Source organism: Haliaeetus albicilla, chromosome 17, assembly GCF_947461875.1.
Source record: "Haliaeetus albicilla chromosome 17, bHalAlb1.1, whole genome shotgun sequence".
Lineage (NCBI taxonomy): Eukaryota > Metazoa > Chordata > Aves > Accipitriformes > Accipitridae > Haliaeetus > Haliaeetus albicilla.
Window position 1 is genome coordinate 31,275,839 of NC_091499.1, and position 25,481 is coordinate 31,301,319.

Here is a 25,481-nt window from a genome sequence, read left to right on the forward strand (position 1 = left end):
ACACAAAAAGGAAGAGTTCGAGGCACAAGAAGGATCCTTAAAAAGGCACAGGCAAGTCTTTGTCTATATAGCATCAAAAAGATGAAAAGTCACCATAGAATTATTGGGCAAGATTTAAGTATATAACTAAACTATTCCAGTTTGAGCTCTATCCTCAGAACTCAGAAGTTTGTTTTGATTTAAAGTGCCCCCCCGAGAAGACAGGTAAGTGAGAATTAAAAGCTCAGTGAGTAGGATTCCCACCTTAAACTAGTGAAGTTTGAGGATACCATGTTTCAGACAGAAGCCATGCAGTAACTTCAAAAAAGATTACCCAGGTCACTGTCTGACCAGGCTATTTCTTAGACACTCTTCTGAAGCCTTTCAACAGGACGCTTATCTAAAGCCCACTGATTTAATCTGATTTAGCAGTCCCAGTGCTGTGGTTAACAGAAGAGAAAATAGAAGCATAATCTATATTACATGCAAATCCCTGCATCCATGCCATTAAGTTTAAAATGGCCAGAAGTTTACACTTAGATGATAGAGAAAGCATCAACTAATACAAATTGTGCTTCCTGAAGTATCCAAAGTCTGCTGTATTAACAGCTTAAGTGACAGAAAATTCAGGAGAGGAGAGTTTTAGTAAGCAAGCACTCCAGCTAATAACTTCGGAGGGCTTATTTGACTACTAGCCACTTAAATCTGAGTGGAGCACAAACATCTGCAATTCAATTTTCTTACTAGCTTGAAGAAGGATGAGACCACAAATGGAGAGAGGAAAAGGTGGCAAGAGAAAATAAACAAACAGGTAATGGCTTACATGAAATTGAATAATTACATTCTGTATTCTGCAGCAACTGCCAACCTCAGCCATCCCCAATGCTACAAGCCCACTTCAGTGTTTTGTTCTGAATACTGCTATACTGCCCCTGCCAGGACTAATTTGTATTCCTGGATCCTGGACGCTTTGGAAAAGAGGGTTAATTATCTTGTCTTTTTAATAACTGCTGGCTCCCTGGCACATCCCTGCAGGAGTACTCATTCCCTTGCATGAAGACCCACTCAGTCTGCAGCTGCTCCATGAACATCATGGAAGGAAAAAGTTAAATAAATCATGCCAGAAATTAAGACCTCACATCAGCAGCTGCAACAGTGAAGAGGAAGAACAGAAAACCTATCTGAATTAATGCATGGCTCTAGCCCAGGGAGCTGGCTGTGAAAGGCCAGAACAGGAAGGCTTGGCACAGGACAGATACCAAAGCTTTCTGAACACAAGAAAAGGGACTGAGGTTATTTCCTTTAGCGGGACATGGCCAAAGCACAGCACAAGTAATCTGGCTGCATTAGGTTCCTCCACATCCTGTGGCAATTACAATCCTTGGAGAAAGAAATCTTCTAACAGGGAAAGAATATTACACATTAGGACACTTAACAGAACACAAATATTTTGTTCTTTTAACTTGATAATATAACTGTCTAGAAATGGAAGCTCTTCACTCTTTGTCAAATCAGATGCTTTATCAGTAGAACTTGGGGGCCTCATCATCCCAAATCCTGAACAGCTATTTGTTTCAGCTTATTTTCATCTCTGGCTATGCCCCTGCCAGCTTTTGTAAGGAACCTGAATGGCATGCTAGAAACATCCCATTATCACATCTGATCACCTCTCTCCATACACGTCAATTTTAATGGTACAACTGAGAAGATACTGTCTTACCACTCGCTTAGCATGCACACAGTTTAACAGGTCAGGGAAGGAAAATGGAAACCCCTTGTTTTACAGATGAAGAATGATGCCAAGTATTTCTCAACTCAGACTTCCCTGGTGAATACTATTAACATTTTTCACATTCCAGTCCACTCCCAGACCATTCCTCACGGAAACAAAGGTAGGCTGGGAAGAGCTTAGATTAATTTAAAACATGTGGTCTTAACAATTAAGAACAAAAATAGCACAAGCTAGAAGAAATGAAGAAGTGAAAAACACCTCGCTTCTAAGGTAAGATGGTCTTAGGTGAGGTCCTGCATATCAGACCACTTCATCCAGCTGCAGTTTGATGTCCACCTCTCACCCTTGTCAGCCCCACAGTCCCAGAGAGAAATGCAGGTCTAGTGAACTGTGCTCACCCCTGTTCCTCACTGCCTTCCTTCCAGAGGTCTTGCAGCACCACTTGTCCCTTGCTTAGATAGGACTCTCCAGTCACTTTTGCGTTTCACAACAAATCAGGTCACACAACATACTTCTCTCTAGCTGTTATTCAGTGAGGCCTTTCTCACCTGTCTTAGAGCAACACAACCCACGATGTAGGACAGCACCACAGTATCAGCAGCTAACCAACACACAGGAAACACTCTACGGAGACCAGACTGCTTTTCCCTTTACACTTTTCCCTTTCTTGGGGACTGTTGCTACCAGGGGACCCATATCAACAAGGTTTGTTTCCTTAAGGCTTACATTTTTGCCATGTATTCAGAGGGCACCATCAGCTCTTCTATGACAACGTGCCAGAGCATTGCTTGGTCATAGCATCAAACATACAAACTGATACAGGCAACCACTGCAAGGCAAGTTTTACAGCAGAACTCTTAAGTTACCTTTCATACACCGGGTATGTGAAGGTGGGAGGTTCTCAACCAGAGCACAGATGCATCTAGTTTAAGGTCAAAATCAGAACAATGGTATTTTGTGCTTTAAGAACTCTTCATAGGAATCTGAGCCCGTAACTAGTGTTTTATTTTCCCATGCCTTCTTGCACGCTATTTCTGGCCAAAGCCATGCCAATGCAAACAAGATTTTTTTTTTTGAGATTACCACCACTTCTGTAATTGCCAGAAGGAAATAAACCAATAGACGGGTAGACATAAAAACCTGGAATGGCTAAAAAAATCCACTAGTAGCTACAGATGTGAAAATACAAGGTATTTTCAAAAGAGGACACAAAAAAATCCCAAAGATGTTTAAACACATCCCAGACGCAGGGGGGGCAGGAGGAGGAATTTAAACAAGCATGTTAATGTTCCCAGACTTCAATGTATTATTTAACAGAAGAGACTGAATGTCTCCTGCTAAGCCATCATAATATTCAAACAAGTTCAAGTGCTATTCACAAGAAAACACACAGCAGGAAAAGGAGCAAGTTGCATTTAATTACAACAAAGAGGGTTTCAGCCAGTTACAAGCCAGCTTACCCCAAACATTATCCCTTACTAAAAGACAGACTTAGTGACACCACATTAAGTTGTATCATTCCTTTCATAAAGCAGGACACCCAAATACTTCCTGAATGGTTTCTTTAAAATCCTTTAGCACCCTAGCGATACACTCTTATCTTGTTGTGGTGATACAGAAAGTCAAAAAGCAACTATTCCCACTTCTTGCATATAAGGAAAAATAAATATAAACAAGGGTTAGAGTATCATGAGAGAAGACAAACGGATCTCCACCTCAATATATTGTTTACCTCCAATGAAAGGTGATCAATTAGGAAAAAAAAAAAAAACAAAACCAAAACAAAAAACCCAAAAAACCCCAAACAGTGGAACAGACACGAAGATACTACAGTGTGAATGCCAGCTGCTTACAAGCAGGGAATATTCATAGCAATATTCACTATTTTGCTTGTATGGCTTATGCAAAAGAGAGAAAAAACTGCATTGAGAGACCTTAATGGTTTAATTTTAATCTAACGAGTATAGTAATACCACTGCCAAATGATAGACAAACTTCACTCCCCTCAGAGCAACTAACTCTTCACCTGCCCCACTGTTTTGGCTCTATTCTAAAGAGCAAGATTATGGGTGAACACAGACCTCATTTGTGGAAGGAGACCAACCTCATTCCTCCCTGAGGACAAGCATCCATCCTTGTAATCCCAAGAGAAGACATTATTCTCTTTTTACAGCAAAACACCAACATGGAATCTTTCCTGTTCTCAGCTTTTACATAAGATGATTGTTATAAGGAGAAAGAAGCTTGAACAATTTTTCAGTCTCCCCTCTTTTCTTCCCCACATGGCACAGGCTACTCATTTTGCATTTGGGACTTCCAGCTGGTATCGAGTCCTCTCAGATACACCTGGAAGTAGTTTGTCCTCTGTTTTATCTGGGCAGCCACAGGAAAGATGCCCTTCACCTGAACATCTTAGGCACTGAATGCTGTGATCCACTGAGGACACTGAAACATTAAAGCGCCTTTTTTTTTTTTTTTTTTTTTTAAAAACCAAAACACCTGAATGCTTTAATCCTACATCCCAAACTGGAGCAACAGGTAACATACTATTTTTAATGCTCAACTACAAACAACTTGACTTCTGAAACTACATTAACACAAACAGCAATGCAAGTTATGACAGAAGAAACAGGTTTCAACAGAACATTCAGGTTGATGGAAGAGAAATGAATGATTAGGAGAGACCTTTTACAGTTAAAACACTAGGCAGCACAGAACATTTCACTAGTACCCAGCATCCTGTTGGCAAGTAGCAAGATATGGCACATCGCCTTCTACACTGGGGCTCTCTGAAAGCAATTTCTAGGGGAAAAGCACTGAGGCTGAAAGAGTATTAGCAGCGCGCCTAAAATGCAAGTCAGTTTGCCACCTACCAGACAGGAGGCTAGTATTATTCCAAACCTTATTCAGAAAGAGGTGCCAAAGAGCAGCTGTCCTTCAGTTCCCAGTTCAGACATATTAGAAGCCTGATTTGAATACCTGAAATACTCATTACCTGAAGCATGAACAAAATGGAGGTAGATGGGCAAAAATAAATCATTATTGACGAGAAAACCTGAAGGACAGCTGACACATTTTCCCTTGTATGATAAGGTGTATTTGCCTTGAAGTTAAGAATGGGGAAAATCTGGTCTGTATTTAAAGACATGTGCAATGCCCACAGTCTGTAAACATACTGCAACATAATCTCTCAAGGACAAGCATGCTGCACAAATAATCTTCCATAAAGGATGGATATGGATAAAATCCATAAAGACAGAACAAAACTTGTATGAAAAAACATAAAATATCTGATAAAATAACTTCTCTCTGATCACTAAGAGCAGAACTAAAAGAAGCCCTAAACACTTTGCTGCAAATTCTGAAAGGGGAACAAACACAGAGCCAAGGACAACAGCTCCCAGACTTCCCTGCTTGGATTCCCATTTCTGGGAGTTTAGCCCAAGTAAGATGCAACTCCAGTTCCAGAAGAGAGAACAGAGGTTTCAAAGTACTAGGACAGAAGAAATCATCTTCCCCAAAGAGAAAGATTTCTCGCCTCATTAATTTCTTACCATGTAATTAGTTACATTATCTGAATCCCACCTAGATTACCTCAGTTTAAGTCAGAGGCTAGCCAAGTCTATTCACCCTACGAGTTCTTTCATGGTCATAACATATGTAAGATAAATCAGACAAAAGAAAACATCAAATTAACTGTCTAGGTATGAGAGACTATGGTGGGGCTTGCTTTTTGTTTTAACTATTTTTACCACCTTGGTTTCCATTGTGATCGATCTTTTCACATATCCAACTTTTACCATTTAGTATGCCATAACCACTATTTAAAAAAAAAAAAAAGTCAAGAGGACATGTTAAACACCAAAGATTTAAGTTTAAATTATGGAAAATGAGGATGAACACATTGATACAGGCTTGCAATTTTAATTTTTAAAAGGCCCCTACGGTGGGACTAGCTATAGATGGCATCATGCTAATGCAAATGGAAAATATTTAAAAAAAAACCAACCAAACCAAAACCCACACTTTAAATAAGTATGAATTCACACCATACACATGTACATACTTAATTTTCTACATTAGCTTTGTTTGAACTATAAGTCAAGTCTATACTACTAAAAATTCCGTATGTGCAACATTAACCTGATTAAAGCATTTTATAAATACAAGCTTTTTAGTATTGCAACATACTTCACTACTTAAGATACTGAAAAACAAGTTCTACATTTAAAATTCTGATGTAATAGTTCTATCTGCCAATTAAGACTACAAATGGAAAAATACTTGCTAATCTTTAACATTATCGAAAATGCAAATATATTTCATTTTTGGAAGAAAATCTTGTTTATACTACTGGTGCTTCTTTAGACATTTGAAGATACTACACTAACAAAATACAAACTTTGTAGTAAGCTTACAACATGTACTTCTCAGAGGCAAAAAGAAAAAATCTGTTTTGTATTTATGAAGGAACATCCATTTATTATAAAACAAGATAAAAGATATTAGAATTAAGTTGAAACAAGGCAATATTAGAACAACCACTTTAGAGCTTTGTGAACGAAGTGTAGTTTTAAACTTGCAAATCAAGATGAACGGAGCTCTTAACATGCTGTCCTCTTCTCTATAAATGGGATGACGTAGAGAAGCAAAGCTTCAAGGTATAAGGGTTGGAGCCATCTGTAACGAGACAACATATAACATACTCGGGGCGTTTTACTGAGCATAGCTCTCCTGCTGATCAAGATCACCTTGCATAATCTGACAAGTTTACAAATTCTGTAGATTTAAGGCTCACACCTCCCTGCCTACCCCGCCAGTGGCCTGCAGATACCAGATGACCTGTAGTGTGTAATTGATAGTCTACCAGCATTTTTTAGACATAAAAACCAAGTGACCGATCTGGTCACAAGGGAATGTAGATAGAATTCCAAATGTTGTACTATACATGAAAAAGACTTTACCATTATCGCTGCCTCTCTTCCTAGCTGAACTCTTCATAGAAGTAGTGCTTAACAGGCAATTTCAAATGCAAAAGGCATTTAAGGAAGTCAAGATTTAGACTGTGGCATTTCCATCAGAGACAGAGTGGCACTGGATAGTATTTACACGTGTTTGACTGAGAAAAGAAGAGCAGGATGTCCAGCACACCCTTCAGGCCTCTCCAGAAAGCGAAGCATAAAACAACCCTCCCCTCTATTTGGAAAGGCTGCCAAGACCCGCAGATGGCAGCACACATCTGCCTCTCAGGTAACGGAAGATATGTCCCCCCGGCTCAGTCAACCTCAGACAAACTTACTACAGCAAGTCTTAACCAGCAGTCCTTGTTTTAAAATACTGCCTTTTCCTGTGATAGCTATATTTGATTATGCATTAGGGTTTGCCTTTTTCATGTTGAAAAAGTTCTTCTGCTGTTATCACCTCTCTAAACCGAAATAAATCTGAAATGATTAATAGTATGTTATCAATAATAGCTTAAAAAATATTCTGCCCCTGAAGTAGTCTCAGTCCACTATTGAGAAGGTGGGCAAAACGGGGTTGGGGGAGGGATAGGAAAGATTTAAACTGTTAACACTTGACAGGGAGACAAATCCATAATAGTTTGGAGAAGGTAGTTTAAAATAGTATTAGACATCGTGCTGGATTCAAAGTTATGTCTCTGAACAGCCGGAAAAATTCCATTTAATCCAGTAAACTATCTTAATTGTCCAGTGCAGATCTGCCCTAGTGTGTACTTGTTTAGCACATGAACTCCCCTCCATTCTTATTAGTTTGGAGCTAAACTCAGCTTGGCCTCAGAATTTCTGATTTGGAAGAGAACCCACTACAGGAGCAGTTAATTCAGAGCAGTAAGCTGTATTAATTTAAAGAATCTTCTACCCAAACATATTGCAGATTTCTCTGCATTTATTGTGAAAGATATTAAAAGCTTCAGTAAGACATTATCCCTTAGGTTTGATTTTGATGACAGTGGATTTTAATGCTTTTCCTGCCTGCCCTCTCTTTATCCCAATCCAATTTTTTTTTCCTCCATCTTTCTGTAACTTCAAAGTTGCAGAGCATATTTTGAGTTCTATAGGTTAACTCAAAAACTAAGGAGTACCATTTAGATAGAAACTAGTGGAACCTAAACTAGAGATTAAATACTGTAAAATATATGTATTACGTATAATATACAAATACGGTATTTGTATACTGTAATATATATAGTATATGTGTATGTATATATCTATAAAAATACAGCTTATATACATATAATAAGAACACCACAGTTTTTAGGTGCAGATTGAGCTGCTGAAGCCTCACCTTTTACAAAGGCAGGTTCAACACGAAAGAAAGCAAGAAAAAAAAATTTATAGCAGTAAGGTAAGTAAAACTGACTTACTTGGGACTCTTATCTGGTAGTGATTAAGTACAGTGAGAGCTTCCACTGCATCTGTCTTACATTCCCATTCCAACAGACCAGACAGTGTTTTGGCAGAAGCTGTCAAAATGAGAAATAAAAATGGGAAGGAGGGGATCAGTAACATCTCCTGACAGTGTCCACTCTTATCAAAACTGGAATCCAAATAACTCCCCAAAGAGGTGAAAGTTTACTTACGTTTTGGATCAAACACTTTGTATTTAATAAAGCTGAGAACTTCATGATCCTCACATAACTGTCACAAAAATAAAATAAGAGGTAAAACTCCAGTAAAAATGCAGATAAACACATTAGCAAAAATTCCAAGTTCCTGGGAGACACACAAAAAGGAAAATACTGACTCTTAAAGAGAGCTTCCAAGAATTTATGGCAAATTATTATTTTAAAAATGTTTTGTTCTGTAGTATGCAAAAAAAGGCTCCTATACCTGCACTGTCCCATGATATATATGGTTCTATAGGCACAAAAATTGTTAGAGTACTGCTATCACTACTACCTCAAACAATTTTTATATTTAAATAAAACCAAATTCTTCTTTTCAACATTCTCACTTCAATACAGTAGCTCAGAAGTTGTACATACAAGCACACCACTCATGCACCAGAGTTAACTTTCAGACAGAGCTTGAAAAAAAAAAAAAATTTTTTTTACTGAACTGAAAAAGAACTCCCTGAACTGTCACCAATTTTACCACTGCCTCCACTTGAGAGACCCAGTAGTACATGATTTAAGCATCCGGAGTTCATTTAGGACTCAACTGTGCAAACTGTTCCAGGTGCGTGCTTCTCTCCATTTCAAAACATCCTAGCAGTCATTAGAGTAACCATCTCAGGGAGTCAGTAAATCTTTTGCGAATTGTAGTCCTAACTTTTCCTTTATTTGGCTTCGTGTGAGTCCTTTTCCCCTTCCTCCACAAAAAAAACCACATTAAGCTCCTCAACTTAATTTCCAAGATCTTGTTTCTCACAATAAAAAAAAAATAAAAAAAATAAATGGAGAGAATAATGCCAGAATTGTGAAAATAGCAACTCCTACATAGAGAGGCTACAAACCTGTTTTAAGAACCAGTTCTCTTCCAGTCACTATCCCAGTTATTTCTTTTTAAAAGTAGCAAAGCGTAAAGCTAGGATTGAGCCCCAAAGCACTGTATGTCACAGTCATTTCAACTGCCTACCTTTACAAATGTTTCTTCAGTTACACACAGGGGAACATTATAATAATGCAGCACACAAGAGGGTGGTTGGATGATGTTCTTAGATGCTTGGCCAGCACTGGTGAAACGATTATTCTTACTCATTGCAAAATCCTTGTAACTACTCGTGCCATCCTCCAGTTCAAATATCTGGCTTGGAACTACTGAATGCTGCTTGGAAACACTGGGATTTAAGGATAGAGAGAGATATATGTAATTAAAGTTTCTTAAATAATTAAGACTTGCATACTTTGCACACAGATTATCGATCTAACCAGAACAGAGCTGGCATTTCTTTACAACAATTTGAAATAGAAGAAGAAGATGGATTGGATTTGAAACCTTCCTTAAAAATTGTAGAAAGGATGGATAAGGCACATTAGGGAATACAGTTTATTAACAGCCAATCCATGTAATGCCCATATGCTTTATTAATAAAATAATAATAAAAATTATAAATAGTAATAAATAAATGAATAATAGTTGCAAATTGGAAATTGTAACTCCAACAATAACAGAACAATGAGATATTGTCCATTTGCAACCTCATTCCATCTGCCCACTGAAGATTATTAATCTGATAAAACATATTTACCAGACGTTAAGTCTCTTTCCAAATAACTTGACGTTGTTGAGATGTGTGACAGCTCTTTCCACAGCATACTCATCACCCATTTCAACCAGTGCCGTGCCTGGAATAGTCTTCATAAATTTCACCTAAGATAGATAAGGGAAAAAATGACATTGCAACAAACAGCCCAACCAAGAGTTTTGTAAGTTATTAGCAAACATTTTTAGACCATCTCAGCCAGGCTTTTTCCAAAACAATTAAAATTACTATAGTAGTTTCCAAGCTTCTAGTAAATTATGCCTTACCTTCTCAATGTTTCCATACAAGCAGAACAGGTTGAAGACTCTTGAACAGTTCATCTTTAGCTGATGCAACCCACTAACCATGACAACTGACCCAGAAGGATTTCCACCATGCATGTAAGAAGAGGATGCCTGGGGCAACGGATAAGCAACAAGTTCTGGAGTGTCCCGAGATCCCATTCGGTACCGGCTTGGCAATGGCAACAAAGGACCATGTGACCCTAAGGAGATGAAAGACCATGCTTTCACACTGTTTGAAATAAGTTTCACTACTTAATTATGCATTAAAGCCCACATATGTAATGCATATTTAAAGGAGGGGGAAGTGAAACAACGTTACAGCAGTTTCCATTAATTCTTTTTCCAATTAAAAACCCAAAACAATCCCCCCAAAACAAAACAAAACAAAAAAACCTACAAAAAAGAACAAAAAAACCCCACCACAAAACAAGAAAACCCCTCTTCTATTCCCTTTAATGTTCCAAGTCTCTTCTTACATTACCAGACAAAAAGGAAGGAGCTGTTTCATGGTATTGTTTTTATACACAAGTGAAAAAATTATTTCAGTAATTATAAAAATCCCTGCACCATACAAAATATTTGAACATAAATCTATCAGAAGAAATATTTAAAAGAAACCTTCAGCAATATTGCCATGTCTACTTATAGAGCTATATCATGCCAAGAAAGAATATTACAAAGCAGGGAAAACAAACCAAAAGGAGTGAACTTTTAGCCAGAGGCCAGGAAAGGAGATGACACAGCTCTTTTCCAGAGACAAGAGATTAAGTCAGAAGACTGCCTTTCTACAAACAGCTCATTTGGAAGAAACAGGAATACTTAAACCCCTGCATTAACACAAAATGAAACTGTCCTAGTTTCAACTACAGGAGAAGTGACAAGTTTCACTGAAATAAACATTTTTTTTTTTTAAATGAAGAAACATTACTAGTATGCAATACTTCTGTTTATAGAAAACATCAGTATTACAGACCAATGAGAGGATTCCTGTTCTGAGACAAAAATAATGTGAAATTCACATAAGCCAAGTACAAAAGGAACCTTTTGTCCTTCTTCCCCCCAGCAAAAAACAGTATTAAGAGGGAGACAGTGGTATAGGAGGAGACAGCCATACTACTTAAGGTAGAAGGGTATATCAGAAGAATGAAAAAAACATCAGTGAATACAAGGTGGAACTTGGAAATTCTGGAGATTTGAAGAACCTTTGGAGAGTAGGTAGAAGGTCAACCTACAGTGTAAAATATCATCAATACATTTGGAAAGAAAGAGGCAAGACAAATCACATTGCATCTGACAGTTAAGTAAATAACTAGACCTCTCTGAGGTCTTGGTACAACACATGAAAGTGACAGCAGATCTTCATTTACAGATAGCATGGGTAAAAACCGCAGCGCTTTATAGCGCTAATTCCAAAACATCATTCTTATACAGTCGCATAGCTATACTTTCTCAGAATTAGCTAATTAGAAGAAACGCAAAGCCCACAATTCACAGCTTTGCACACAAGAACATCAAAGAGCTCTGTGTTGCATCAAACCATTAATCAAGCTATGTTGCCATTTTCTGAAAGAAAACTGCTTTCCTAGTACAGATGTCATTTTCCATCCATTGCTAGGGTGATGGCAACTGAAAGGCAACATTATTCCAAGGAATAAATTTGTAGAGCCGGATGCTGTCCGTGAAAGGAAGGAAGAGGTACGGCAATAAATGCACATAGATTTCAGTGAATCACTAGCATTTTCAGAACGTGGACTGACAGCACTGCACGTACAGCACAACAGTGAACTACTCATACTGTAGGGGTCCACAGTTAAGCACTGACTGAAATTTAGAATTCCACATAACATGTAAAGAAATCATAACCACCTGTCATCCTGTCGTGGTTTAATCCCAGCCAGCAACTAAGCACCACGCAGCCACTCACTCACTCCCCCCCCATCCAGTGGGATGGGGGAGGAAATCGGGAAAAGAAGTAAAACTCATGGGTTCAGATAAGAACGGTTTAATAGAACAGAAAAGAAGAAACTAATAATGAATAATGATAACACTAATAAAATGACAACAGTAGTAATAAAAGGATTGAAATGTACAAATGACGCGCAGGGCAATTGCTCACCACCCACCGACCGACACCCAGCCAGTCCCCGAGCAGCGAATCCCTGCCCCCCCACTTCCCAGTTCCTAAACTAGATGGGACGTCGCATGGCATGGAATACACTGTTGGCCAGTTTGGGTCAGGTGCCCTGGCTGGGCATGAGAAGCTGAAAAATCCTTGACTATAGTCTAAACACTACTGAGCAACAACTGAAAACATCAGTGTTATCAACATTCTTCACATACTGAACTCAAAACATAGCACTGTACCAGCTACTAGGAAGACAGTTAACCCTATCCCAGCTGAAACCAGGACACATCCTATGTTACTTACCATAACCATCATGTCTAAATGATGATGGGTGCTCTCCCAAAATAGCTTGCCTCTGGCGACCCTTCCCTCTGTCTAACATGTGGGAAGGGAAAGAAAACAGTTTAGTATGCACAACTATACACTTGATTTCTCCAGTTAAGACACAAAGCTTCTAGTTAAGAAGCAAAAAAGTAATTTGAGTCCTTGTTAATTTTATAAACAATTTCTCATTCATTATACGGCTAAAACCACAAGCTGTAGCCCTGGGACACCAAAATTAAATGACTGCCTCTGTATAACAAATTGCACTTAAGTTGATTTGGGGCAGTAGCCAATGAGGAGATGCAGACATTTAAAGTTTATGGATATACCCAATAGTTTTCCTAAACAGACACCACACATTAGTATAGATAACACCATACAGCAGGATTTACCTATGTGTCTCTTAAAACAAATTTGAAATGCAGTACTTTTGAAAGACAGTACCTGAATCATAATATTAGCTTCAACAGCAACACATTTTCAAAGTGGGCTTCTTTCAAGAAGTTTCAGCATAAGCCAACAACAACCTGTATTACATGGTTTCATAATCAGTAAACAGAGAGCATTACATATGTGTACATATATATTTACAGAACACCTACTGATTTATGGGCGTGCTGAAAGGATTGTACATTATTGCATTATCAGCAGCACATAACAGTTCAACTGAAGAAAAACATCACTGAATAATGCACTTAAACAACGGTCAATCCTTTAAGAAAACCCAGTTCTCTAGGATATAAAGTTAAGCAAGGGGTCTACATTACTGGAGGAAAGCAATGCATCACAGCCAAAGCTGTATTTTCTAATCAGGTCCATGCTGCATGACAAAGAAAATCTAAACTTCCAGATTTTTTTGTGGTAAGCAACAACTGATTTCTTATAATTAAAAAAGCCACGCTGAAAAGGTGGAGAAGACATTTATCAGTTTACAACAGTTCCCAGGAAATTTAGGTATGACTGCTGAAAATGGCAACTCCAGCCCGGTGCAGCTGGAGGTATTTCCCCTGAAGAACAGCAACTATTTGCATTAGAAAACACAACAGTGGGAGATGAAAACACATGTGCCCTTTCAGCTCAGTATTTGGAGGACAGGCTCCAAGTCAGATATTTACTTTGGCAATAAAGCCTGAAGAGAGAACCGTGCTGAATGCCTTCAAATATATAGAAGAAAGATTACTTTTGTCAAGTTTTGTTTTTCTATTCCCTTTTCAGGGTAACAGCTCTGGTTCTTGGCTCTAAAAAGCAAATAGGCAGTCAGATGAAGTGTTTTGAGCATTTAAACTGTATGCAGTAATCATCATTCAGAAAAATCAAGTTTATAATACCAGTCTGTGGAGTTAAATCCTTTGAAACTGCACAGAGTAATATAATAAAGGACCATATTCTTTCAAATAAAGAATTCTGGGAGACCACAGTTTGACAAATACTTCCGCCTCGTGATGGTGTAGTCCACTGCTCTCTCCTTGCCCCATACTCGTTCCTTCCTTGAACAAAGTCCCTCAATTGTGCCAGTACAAATACTTGTGCAAACAAGCATTGAAACATGAGAACTGATCTGTGTTAAAAATAACTCTGAAAGGAAAGATTCTTTATAATCTACTTTAAGTTTGGGGTTTGTGGTTTTTTTTGGTTTTGTTTTTAAATCAGGTCCTTGAGTCACTGCATATGCTGGTATTACCACCAAAAGAAATGCTCCAAACTACAGTTTGAACTTTCTGGCTAAAAGCAAGTAGAATACTAAAAGTCAGCCATTTTGGGGGGGTTCAATCTAATGGAATATGGGTTCATAGCAGCAAGCACTTATTAGGAAGTTTACCTAAACGGAGAAATACTACAGGGAAGTCTGTAATTTGTTACCATAAAGAACTAAAAACAGTTCTTTAAGAAAAAACACATTAGCAAAATGCATTTCCTTCCTAAAATTTGAGGGGGGATGTGAAATTCTGAAAGGATATATTAGCATGCCTGTCCTCAGAATGAAAATTCCTTTGGGCTATGATCTTGTTTGCTGCAGTCAGATCCCTACAGTTTGGGTCACATTAGGTTCAAAAGCCAAACAATGCTGCTGCAAGAGTAAATTGAAACACAAATATGAAAACACACTCTCTCTCTGTCCTGGATTACTTTATGGGCAAAATTGCTCTAGATGCCTGCTTTTTCAAGCACATTTCAGTATTCATTCAACAATTTATATTCCCATTTCCTAGATAAATGGATGTGGGCCACAGGAAATGAAAACTCATGCTATATACAGTATAGCATGATATAAATACATATAATGCAAGTCTAATTCTTTTCCTCTTTATGTGTAGTAGAGTGACATATAGAAAATAGAGACAGACTGTCAAAGTAACAAGGAAAACAAGAGAGTAGAGTGAGAGTTCTTGAGAAAGAGCAAGCCATACCTATCATAAGTTTTTCATTTTCCACTGTTTTCTCTAGCTTGGGGAACATTTAGTTCATACAGCCATATCTATCTGCAGACCAATTACATAATGTAATTAGATGCACAATGTTACAAGTCAGCCTCCAAACACTGCACTGATCAAAAGATATGAGGGTCAAATTAATCCTTCAGATTTTCAGAATTCAAACCTTCGGATTTTTTTCTTGCCCTTGAGTTTCTTCAAAATCCCTTTTTTAACTCAGGAATTTGAGAAAAAATTTGAATCCTGATACAAATAGTCATAATCTACAAGCTGCAACCAATACTGTAGCTCCCTTGTTAACTTTTTACAAGAACTTCATTTTGAAAATTCAAGCCCTAAGTTTTAAGTTGTACAACAGGTTTACAAGCCCAGCGTCTCTGCAGAATTACTCTGAAAGTGCGTATCACTTGAGACGGCCAAAGCCCTGGTTCTCATATAGCCTTTGATAGGTAGATACTCTATCTTGGACACATTGTCTTCACTTTTCTAACTTTACATTGCACACATTACTGTACATAAGTTACTGAACACTGCACTCAATAGTTACAGACTTTTTTTTTTTCCAAAATAAACACTTTACAGGAGTTAGGCTACACAGCAATTTGTCTTTACATATATAGTTATAGCTTTCACTGACACGAGTTAAGCTCTGGTAATTTTTACAGCTGAGTACTTAAAGAGACAGTATGCCTGTACCAATTATGAATCTCCCTATTTTAATACTTAAGTATAACTGAGGGGACCTATCTGATATTGCACTGCTCAGTTCCAACTATCTACAGATAAGTATTAAACTTCCCTACTACTAGACAATATTTACACTGTTAAGACTGAATGCAACTCTCACATACAGCAAGTAAAAAAAAAGATTACAACGTCAATGATATCAACAAGAGGCTCTTAATTTTGGAGGTTCTCAATTTTTCAATTGTAATTTTAAGGGAAATAAGACCAGCATACATACAAACTTGAACAGAATGGGTCCAGTCTATCATGTTATTCATCCCATACAAATCTGAAGTACTGAAAGGTCCTCCTTTAAAAACTTGTGGTGGTGGTGCATGCAGTATGCAGACAAGGTGAATTGCAAGTCTGAGTTTTTTCAGAGGGTTTGTTTGTTTATTTGTTTGGTTTGGTTTTTTTTTTGCTGATGCCGATGTGGTGCATGATGAAGTGTAGAGTCAGCCTGCTGAAGTCCTCTATCCTTCTTAATGCCTCGTCCAACATAGGGGAAAAGAGTTCTTTCGAAGGAGAAGCAGTGTGCAAGTTTGTAGTTTGTAAGGAATAGTCTGTACCAGGTTTCCTCTCCTCCAAAGAGAGAGAGCTGCTTGGAGAAATGCAAGTCCTTGAGAACTGCGAAGGTGCTTGCAGGTGTGGGCTCCTTGTTGAACTAAGTGGCTCAAGCACACGGCAGTAGGGGGCCCTAGGGCTCAGGGTTACTTCCCTGGCGTGTGAACACAGCCTTCAGCAGCACTGGCTTGCTTTGAAATGACTATTGCCATACAGCCTGACCACGTATAAAGGATTGTCATTAGTACAGTCAAACATCTACAGTGATAACATACGAAAACCTACCTCGTCGGCCCAGATACGGCTTAGTGTAGTCCCAACTATCGTTGTCGTTTCTAATGACATTAAGTCGAGTTGGCTGTTCAAACAAAGTAAAAGTGAAAAAGGTTAAGTCATATATATATATATATATATATATATATAGTTTTTCCAGTAAAATTAAAAGAGAAGGTCCAAGCATTACCCTTGCATATTCAATTTTTAGTGTGCAGCACCCTGCATAGATATCTGCTCCATTGAGTGCAGCCTTCGCCTTCTGGGCACAAAACACTGATTCAAACATACACATCATGTTAAGGTTTTCTTTTCACCAGGTGTCTCATCCATGTCCCTTTCTGCTGATAGGGCTTTATTTTTGTAGCCTACAGATATTTCACTATTGTATGCCTTACAAGAACTCTATACAGACTTTAATATAAAATTACCAACAAGTGTGTATATATATGGGTTCAACTTCTGTTAAGCACCTGTTTTTGAGATGTAAGTAGCACATGACGACACCATTCTATATAAATTAGTAAATTCTTCAGTGTGGATTATAAAGATGCAAGCTTTATTCATGCTCTGAGCTTAGGCTGTTTGAAAGGGGTATCCTGGTGGATTTAGTAACTTTCATCAGAGGACACAGAAAGTTACCAGCAAGCCTAGAGAATATTTGAAGGGCAAGTTTGAAGGGAAAGTTCAAGCTGCATCATTTGGGAAGTCATCAGAGCTCAGGGGTGAGAAGGCATGACTTAAGACAATGCATCCCTTCTCACAGCTAGCATTAGCTAGAGACTTGTGGGTAGGGAGAACATGAACTCAGCAGTTACTTTACAGCGAAAAGAACTAAGAAACAGTATGCCCTTTTCAGCTTGTTAGCCAAATAAAACCACAGAACTCAGAGATAATTTGAATGAACAAACGATCATCTTGCATCAAAAAATACAACACGCAGATTGCTTTAAATCCACTGCTCAAGGCAGATGCAAGTACCAGGCTCCAACATACAGGTTATTTCATATCCTCCTCATACACCAAGATGAGTTCTGTGACTAGCACAAAAATGTACCTGAGCCTTGGCACGTGGCAATCTACAATCTCATACATACTCAAAAACATACAGCGTCAGAAAGCCCAAACCTTGCAGCAGACCAGACATTTTGCACCATCCTTTGATACAATTTAGTGAAATTTTTGAAGTAGTCTGTATCAATAGCATATCCCTTGTGTTTTACCACATTCCTACAGCCCAACTTCTTCCAACATGATGTAGGTTCACTGTGGAATTTAAGAGTGAGAAAAGTTAAGCTTCCCAGACCTCTAAGGAATTGTTTTGACACTGGCTAGAACTGTGGGAGCACATTTGCAAAAGTAATGGGTACTGCAATTAGCATTGGCATTTGAGTAAATTTTTGAACTTTTCAAACAAGGCTTGTCTTGAAGCTCACTTCCCCACCCCCATCCCAAACTGCTGCATTACTTTGCTCACATTTGTGAGTTTCCTTTCAATTGCTGGTTGTTTTTGTTTTTAGTGAAAGACATGTTGCAGATTTCAATTCAAAGGACAGAAGCATGGCAGTTTCAGACTATGTGCAGGATCCTCCCCAGAACTTCCCTAATCTTTCACAAGATGCAGAATAACCTCCAACTGTACAAGTCATCTGATCCAGGCAACACCACTTACCACAAACTTGACACGCTACCATAGTAAGTCAAAATACTGTCTGTTAGGACACACAGTTTAAGTCTTCTACATAGATAAACAGCTTGCTTTTATGGAAGTTAGGGTAATTCTTTTTGCCTGGCAAATCATCAGTGCAGCCACCGGTTAAGTCATACATTACAGAAGTGACCCACTAATAAAGCCTGCCACATCAGTAGCATCTGAAATCACAGAAGAATTTGATATGTTGGTACAATTTTGTCCAAATAACAGCTTGGAAATGGAGAGTCATCAGTCTCTGTGAAGAGGGCTATCAGAGTTTTATAAACTAAGGCGTAACCACATCAGACTTTGGACTTTGCAAACCACAGTAACACATCAACGACTCTGAACATTCATCCCATGTACAACTTAATGCTACAAATACAGTAAACAGTAGGATAACAGAGGAGGAAATTTCCTCAACACATGATAAACACATCAAGGAGGCCTAAGTTGGTCTCGTGCTTTATTAAAGCCAGAATAATAAACCAAGCAGTATATATTAGAACTATTTTAGAAGAGTCTGAAGAAGTCAAACTGCACCTCTGCAATCCTTTACCCATTTCCTGAGTATCAACACAGGCAGAAGCCATGAAACTTTTGTGTATAATGCACTGTCAAATCTATGACATATTTCCTGTCTGCAATTACTCGCTTTAGGGCCACTTATAAACATCATTATCAAGACCACTGTTGACACTGTCATTTTCCTATAAAGACGAAATGTTCAAGTGCTATTCTGTCTTGCAGACACAGAGAAATTGGAAATTACCACGTCTTAGACAGAAATTAAAAAAAATTGGTCTCAAAATTACACAGTATTTTTCTGACATTCTCACATTAAATCCCATCTGCAGTTAAGAACCTACAGCAAAAAAAAAAAACCAAAACACTCAGAAAGGATATTCAACCATAGCTTGTATTCCATTTCTCTTGAATATAACAATGCGCTGAACTTTTCCAACAGGGTTGCACACGGTATACAAGACATCCTAAGAAAGAAGAAAGAAATACTTTAGTCAGATGTGAAATTTCAAACACTTTAGGTCCACAGAACATTTTCTTGCATTGACATTTCAATGCCAGAGAGCAAAGAAAAGGCTTGTTAACTTTTCATTTATAATTTTCTCTATACAATTTATACATTCATGATTAGCACTTTTATGGATTAATATAGTACAGGCAGTCAAATCTGAAAAACAGGAAAGCTTCTATAAGAAGTACTCATGCAAACATTAGTTAAACAAGTATCTTCAACTGTGTTAAAACCCAATAATTGCATCCATGTCTCAAGCTGTGCTCCCTTTTAAGCATGCACTGCAGTAGTTTTACCAAAGCAAAGAGAGACAAAATGACACTGTAGTTATAGCACATTTCATTTCATAAGACTCTAGCAGCTGAGGATATTTTTAATTTTTCATGTTCATTTTCAGAAGAGTAGTCAGGGGTAGTCCACGATTTAAGCTTAGGTAGCTTATCAAAAGGAGATTTTCAATCGTATTCACCTGAATCAAACACACTGCAAGTGGTTACTGTGCTTCTCCACTTAAGGCAGAGAAAGTTTCTGACAGGAAACACTGGATTCGTGCAAACTCATTGTTAACACTCTGCTTTCACCAGCATTTGTCTATATTACAAGGAACCAATAAAATTCAAGACCGTCTTCAGTGCTGCAGGGGAACCAAACAGTAACAAGAAAAGCTCGCCTTACTGCACATCAGGCCAGGCTTATGATGTGCTAGGAGTAATCTCAAACAACAGCCATTTACACACAATTCTGACATCACGGTACCAGAAACTAGTCTCCAGCATGAATTTGGCCAAGAAAAGTAAGTTTATTTTAGAGTGATTATACACCCATACTCCCAAGACTCAGGCTTGAGAACCTGAACAAACAGGACTGTGATTTCTTGAAACAATTCACCTGTTAGATCATGTTCAAACAGCTGAAAAGCACATAAGCTTTACTAGACAGCCAGTTTCATAGGTAAACCTAGCAAGCAAAGGCATGCTCAGTGAAACAATCTACCACAATCTATTTTTTCCTTCCTTTCTTTCTATCTAAACGAAATACTTCCAAGCGCTCATTCCAAGATCTTAGTGTATGTCCTCAGGTCTATTTGGGGGACAAGGGGGGGGGGGGGGGGAAGTAGATACAGTATTTATTATTATCTCCTGCAGAATAGCAGAGGAATTGGGAGGCAAAGTGGTGGGGTGCATGCTGGATTTCTTAAAAACAAAAGAAACACACCCCCACATACACAAAAAGAAACTAGAAAAAGAGGATGTCTTATTGCTGGCTACAGCTGCAGTGGTGTAACTCCTGGCTTATATAAAGTACCATAAGCTTTAATATACTGGCATATTACCACACAAAAAAAAAAAACCCCAACAAAAACCAAACAACAAAAAAACCCAACCAAAACAAACCAAAAACATTGTCCATGCTCAGGGGCCCTACTCCAGACACTAGTGAATGTTTTGCGTAGCTAAATGAAGCAAGCAGAGGAGATGGTCAACCTTAAGATTTTCAGAAGTTGAACAGACATTTTTAGAAAGGATTCAAGCAGCCTGAACCCCTAAAAAAATAAGACTTATGACATCATTTATAGGTGTATTTTCTATGCACACTCAATAGCAAAAACAGCTGCCCTCCATCTCCTCTTGTTTGGGAGAAGAGAGTCCTGAAAACTTTCCAGCTCCAGGTGACATTTATTTTCAGGCATATGACTATTTTTCACAATTTGTCTCAAAAGATCTCTTCACAGCCACTTAATTAAAAAAAAAAAGTTGTCTTTCAAAATGTAAACTCTTACTCAAAATGCCATCAGTGTCATTAGCCACCAGGCACACACACAACTTTTTGTTTAATTCAGCTACTTTAGATTACCAAATCAAGCAAGCAATTCACAAGATACAGTAACATGGGATATTTTAAGTAAAAAATTAACACTAGCATTATGTACTTACTAGACTATCACAAAAAAGGAGGTGTAGCAACCTAATCTCAGAAGAAGTTGACAGTTAAGTTTAAGACATTTCAATTGCCAAGGCATACCACACCTTCCTCATGCATGTACAGAAGATTTAGAAGGTAAGCGAGAACTAAACGGCAACAGCAGAGGTATAGCTGAACAGACAGTAACAACTGCAGCAGCAGGAGTCACTTTGAGAAAGTCTGTTTCAACAAGACAAATTTGTCTCTTCTTACGGACAAATGCCTGACAAAGTTCTGCCCACAGATAAGGAAACCGGGAGACAGAACTTCAAAGACCTGTATGGGACACCTTAGGCAAAACTTTTTCAAAACACCAATCCTCCACCACAAAGGGGTGGAAAGCAATTAAGAATTAAAGACAGTTAACTTGCCCTTCACTACCACACCCTTCTAAAAAAATTCTGCTAGGAAAGAAGCAGGTCACAATTGTAATGGAGGAAATAAGCTGCAGCAAAATTTTAGAACAATTTAGCTTTTTCCACAAGATGCCCTTGAGCAGACCAATTTCTATGCAAAAACTGTATCTTGTTTTGAAGGAAAAGCTCTTAAGAACTATGGAACAGTTTATTGCAGTTATTTGGACTTGCCACTTAAAACTGGTTGCAATTTTTCATCTATTTCATCCAACTGTAGTTCAAATTTAAGGAGAGAAATGTGTTGAAGAGGAAGAGGTGGTGTTGGGCTTTGTGGTTTTTTTGATGGGTTTTTTTTGTTTGTTGGGGGTGGGGGTGGGGTGGGGTGGGTTAGTAATGCAGACTGCCTGAGACATTCTTAACTGTTTCTTTAACCCACTGGCCAAGCGCAAAATTTTTTTTTTTCTCATCACATTCCTACCTGTTAGGGTACAATTGCTCTTCCCGGCTGCTATGACTCTACTAGTCTACACTACTTTCAACGAGCTCTGATGCCTGCAAGTAATTTTGGAAATCTGTCTGCAAACAGCTGGGGGCAGGCAGGTATTTCTTGCTTGTTTGTTTTCAAAAAGGAGCTACTGTGCTAGAGACTTCATCCTCAGAATTTCCATGAAACTCTCCTAGCCCAGAACGATGCTTCTGCTACTAGTTTCCTCAAGCATCTACGTTCCACTCAGCTGCTTACACAAGCCAAATTTAAAATGCATGAATGAAACGTAGTTGCCAAAATTTGTATTGTAGTCACATGCAAAGAATACTTAAACTTAGTGGATTTGTTCACACAGCTCAAAGCAGGTATATTTTTAAAAACTGATGAAAAAGCAACTCATACCTTGCCATGCTTTTCTATAAAGAAAACTGACAGGAGAAAGAAAATTCGTCATCCACTAATGAAACAGGCAAAAACCTATCGATATTCACAATACAGTGAAGCAAAAAGCATGATATGGAACTGACTACTTGAAGTAATTTCAAGAATGCTAAGCTTCTATCAATTTGCTAACATAATATACGGCATGTTAAACACAACTTAGTACTTGCATTAAGTTACATGGTTCCACACAACCCACTTTGATCCATATTATCCTGTGTATTTCCCTAAGAACAAGTAACTTATGCTTGTATCACAGTATTACAAGTCTGCTTAAAGCAGACTTTTTAATTTTTTCCTGAAATATTCCTGTGCAATTCGTGTGCTATAAAATCTTTATGAAAAATATAAGTATTCAATGCATGAGAAAACATGCATTCTTAAATGCTAGCAAAAAATATCTGTATCATTAAAAAAACATGCACACATGCCATAAATAGATGGCAATAAATTAGGATGCAACTGTATATATGGTATGACTTGAAATGCTGAAAAGTAAAATGTATCAGCCCAAATAAAAGTGAGGAAGATTCCATCAAACTGGAGTTGATCATCAACAGATGAAGGTTTCAACTTTCCACAGAGGAAATACTTAAGAATGAAGGACTGCAATACAATAACCCCTCCTACTGGAAAAACTACTTGGCTATTTAAACATACACCACTCAGAACCTAAAAGCTAAATGACATTCCTGATGTTGCGGCAACACATCTGGAAATATTTCAGAAGCATGTAGCAACCTAAACATTTCAAAATCCTGACCACTGAAGTCTTCAAATGCATTGCAAAATATCTGTACAACGAGACTTAATCACCTCGAAAACATTTTTTCCAGAACATGCATGTTACTTATGTGAAGATGGTGTAAAGCTTTGGTAGGTGAATTTAACTCCTGACTCAAATTAACAGTGTACAATTTTAACAAATAGTACACAATGGAAATAATGTAACAGAGATTGCGGCTCCCTGCCTTTTATTATTTTATTTAAAAAAAAAAAAAAAGAAGAAGAAACATACCACTGTAATTGGGTAGAGAGGATTCTGAATTGACAACAGGAGAACTTTATTTCCACCAGATGGGTCATCAGTGTTCCCTGGCCGAGTAATCCTCTTACTTGTTGAGTAGTTGAAAAAGGCTTGCTGTCCAGCAATGTATACAGGTTCATCTGCTGCAAATGTTACACATTTCTTCGCACTTTCTACATTTTCAAACTCCACCAGAGCCTGGCGCTTAAATGGCATCATCATGACATAGCTGGTGAGAGAAACATTACAGTAAGTTTTCCTATATGCTTTACGCAAAACAACTCCAAAGTCCCATAACTATCATCTGTGTTTTTTCTAAACAATTCCTAACAAGGACATCAAAGGAAGGTAAATCTCCCTGCTCATGCTTCCTAAACCCAGTCAACACATTTCTAAAGCATTTGCACAAAACAAAGAAATGCAGCTATAAGATAAGTAATAAGCAGTTCTTTTCCTAAAAAAGTTTAATCATTTAATGCATAAAAACATTCAACCAATACAACAAACAGTTAATCACTTACTAACTTACTTTCTCTGAGTAACCATCTCATTCTTGAAGGTCCTACCATATCACACGCGCTGCTCCCATACAAAACCACAGGAAAAAGCATCATCTGCTCTGTGGCCTATCCTTGTTTTTGGCATATTCACTCATATCATGACAACCACCCTCGTGCTGTTCTGCAACTCAGTTTAGCTACAGCTCATATTAAGGCCAGGACTAGCTGTGCCACTGAAGTCTGATAACAGACACCAGGGCATGCAGACAGTGTAACTCCGCTTGACCAGACTTGCCACGTACAGAAACAGAGAATCTTCACACAGCTAGAAAATCTTTATGCTTTACTAAGTTCTGGATTTCAAATGGCTATCATAACTTATTTAAAGAGGTCCAAGAGACTTTTAAATAATGCTCCCAGCTTGTCCAGAGACATTACTTTATACTGCTTGACATACCATATGGTTCCAAACTTTTCAAGAGCTTCCACAAGGTCTGCTTCCACAACTGATTCACACAGCCCTCGGACATGGACGACAGGAGAAACAGAGACTTTGTGATGACTTCCCCCAGCATCCTAGCAACGAAATGACATTTTAAAATTCAACACAGAACAAGGAATACTGCTATCATTAACTAAAATTAAATATTTGGCAGACACTACACTGGGTCCAGAAGCAGCCATCTAAATGCACAATCCAAGCATATTTTAAATAATTTAAATTTTCTTTCCAAACAGGTTGCCAAGTTCAGTTGCTGAAATCTACTTAAAATAAAATGCTTTGCAGATTTAATTAATTGAGTTTGCACAGGCAAGATTTTTCTAATATAAAAAAATGCCTATTTAACACTTGGTTGAATTGCAGGAGGTCTTCCACCCTATTCATTGAAAGCATAAAAAAAAATACTTGGACATGCACAATAGCTAAAATGTTTCTGACGCTCTTCCTGTTTGTTTATGCCAGCATTTGTCTGAGACAGGATGGGGGGATAAAAAAGCAAGAACAAACAAGGGCCATCAGTAAACTGAACGAAAACTTAGTATTTTTCTAATGTATGAAGACCTGTGCCCCACAATGCAAGAAAACGCCAGCTCCAGCCAGCTCCATACTATACTTGAAATAAACCCAACCTCCCTTCTAATTCTGAACACTCTTCATACATGTTTTTAAAAACTCACAATTTCTGTACATATGGGCATGCTCTCTCTTTTCACCCTAAGGTTGACTACCATTAAAAGATTCAGCTGTTGTACATTAGCACACAGAATTCCCACTGTGAACATTTTTCAGAGCTACTGCTATGACTTCAGACA

At 38.1% G+C, this 25,481-nt stretch overlaps 1 protein-coding gene across 1 annotated transcript in view; it reads right to left on the bottom strand.

Annotated features, from left to right (window-relative positions):
• Positions 1 to 3,108: 3,108 nt before the first annotated feature.
• Positions 3,109 to 25,481, bottom strand: part of HNRNPLL (heterogeneous nuclear ribonucleoprotein L like) — a 30,548-nt gene continuing 8,175 nt past the window's right edge. The window contains exons 2-13 of the mRNA XM_069805248.1: positions 24,625 to 24,743; positions 23,659 to 23,896; positions 19,265 to 19,350; positions 16,856 to 16,952; positions 16,678 to 16,750; positions 12,650 to 12,721; positions 10,204 to 10,421; positions 9,923 to 10,044; positions 9,310 to 9,511; positions 8,313 to 8,370; positions 8,097 to 8,195; positions 3,109 to 6,391 (exon numbers count right to left, since the gene is read on the bottom strand). Of these exons, the coding sequence (XP_069661349.1) occupies positions 6,336 to 6,391; positions 8,097 to 8,195; positions 8,313 to 8,370; positions 9,310 to 9,511; positions 9,923 to 10,044; positions 10,204 to 10,421; positions 12,650 to 12,721; positions 16,678 to 16,750; positions 16,856 to 16,952; positions 19,265 to 19,350; positions 23,659 to 23,896; positions 24,625 to 24,743 (1,440 nt within the window). The 3' untranslated portion in view covers positions 3,109 to 6,335. The remainder of the gene's footprint in view (positions 6,392 to 8,096; positions 8,196 to 8,312; positions 8,371 to 9,309; positions 9,512 to 9,922; positions 10,045 to 10,203; positions 10,422 to 12,649; positions 12,722 to 16,677; positions 16,751 to 16,855; positions 16,953 to 19,264; positions 19,351 to 23,658; positions 23,897 to 24,624; positions 24,744 to 25,481) is intronic.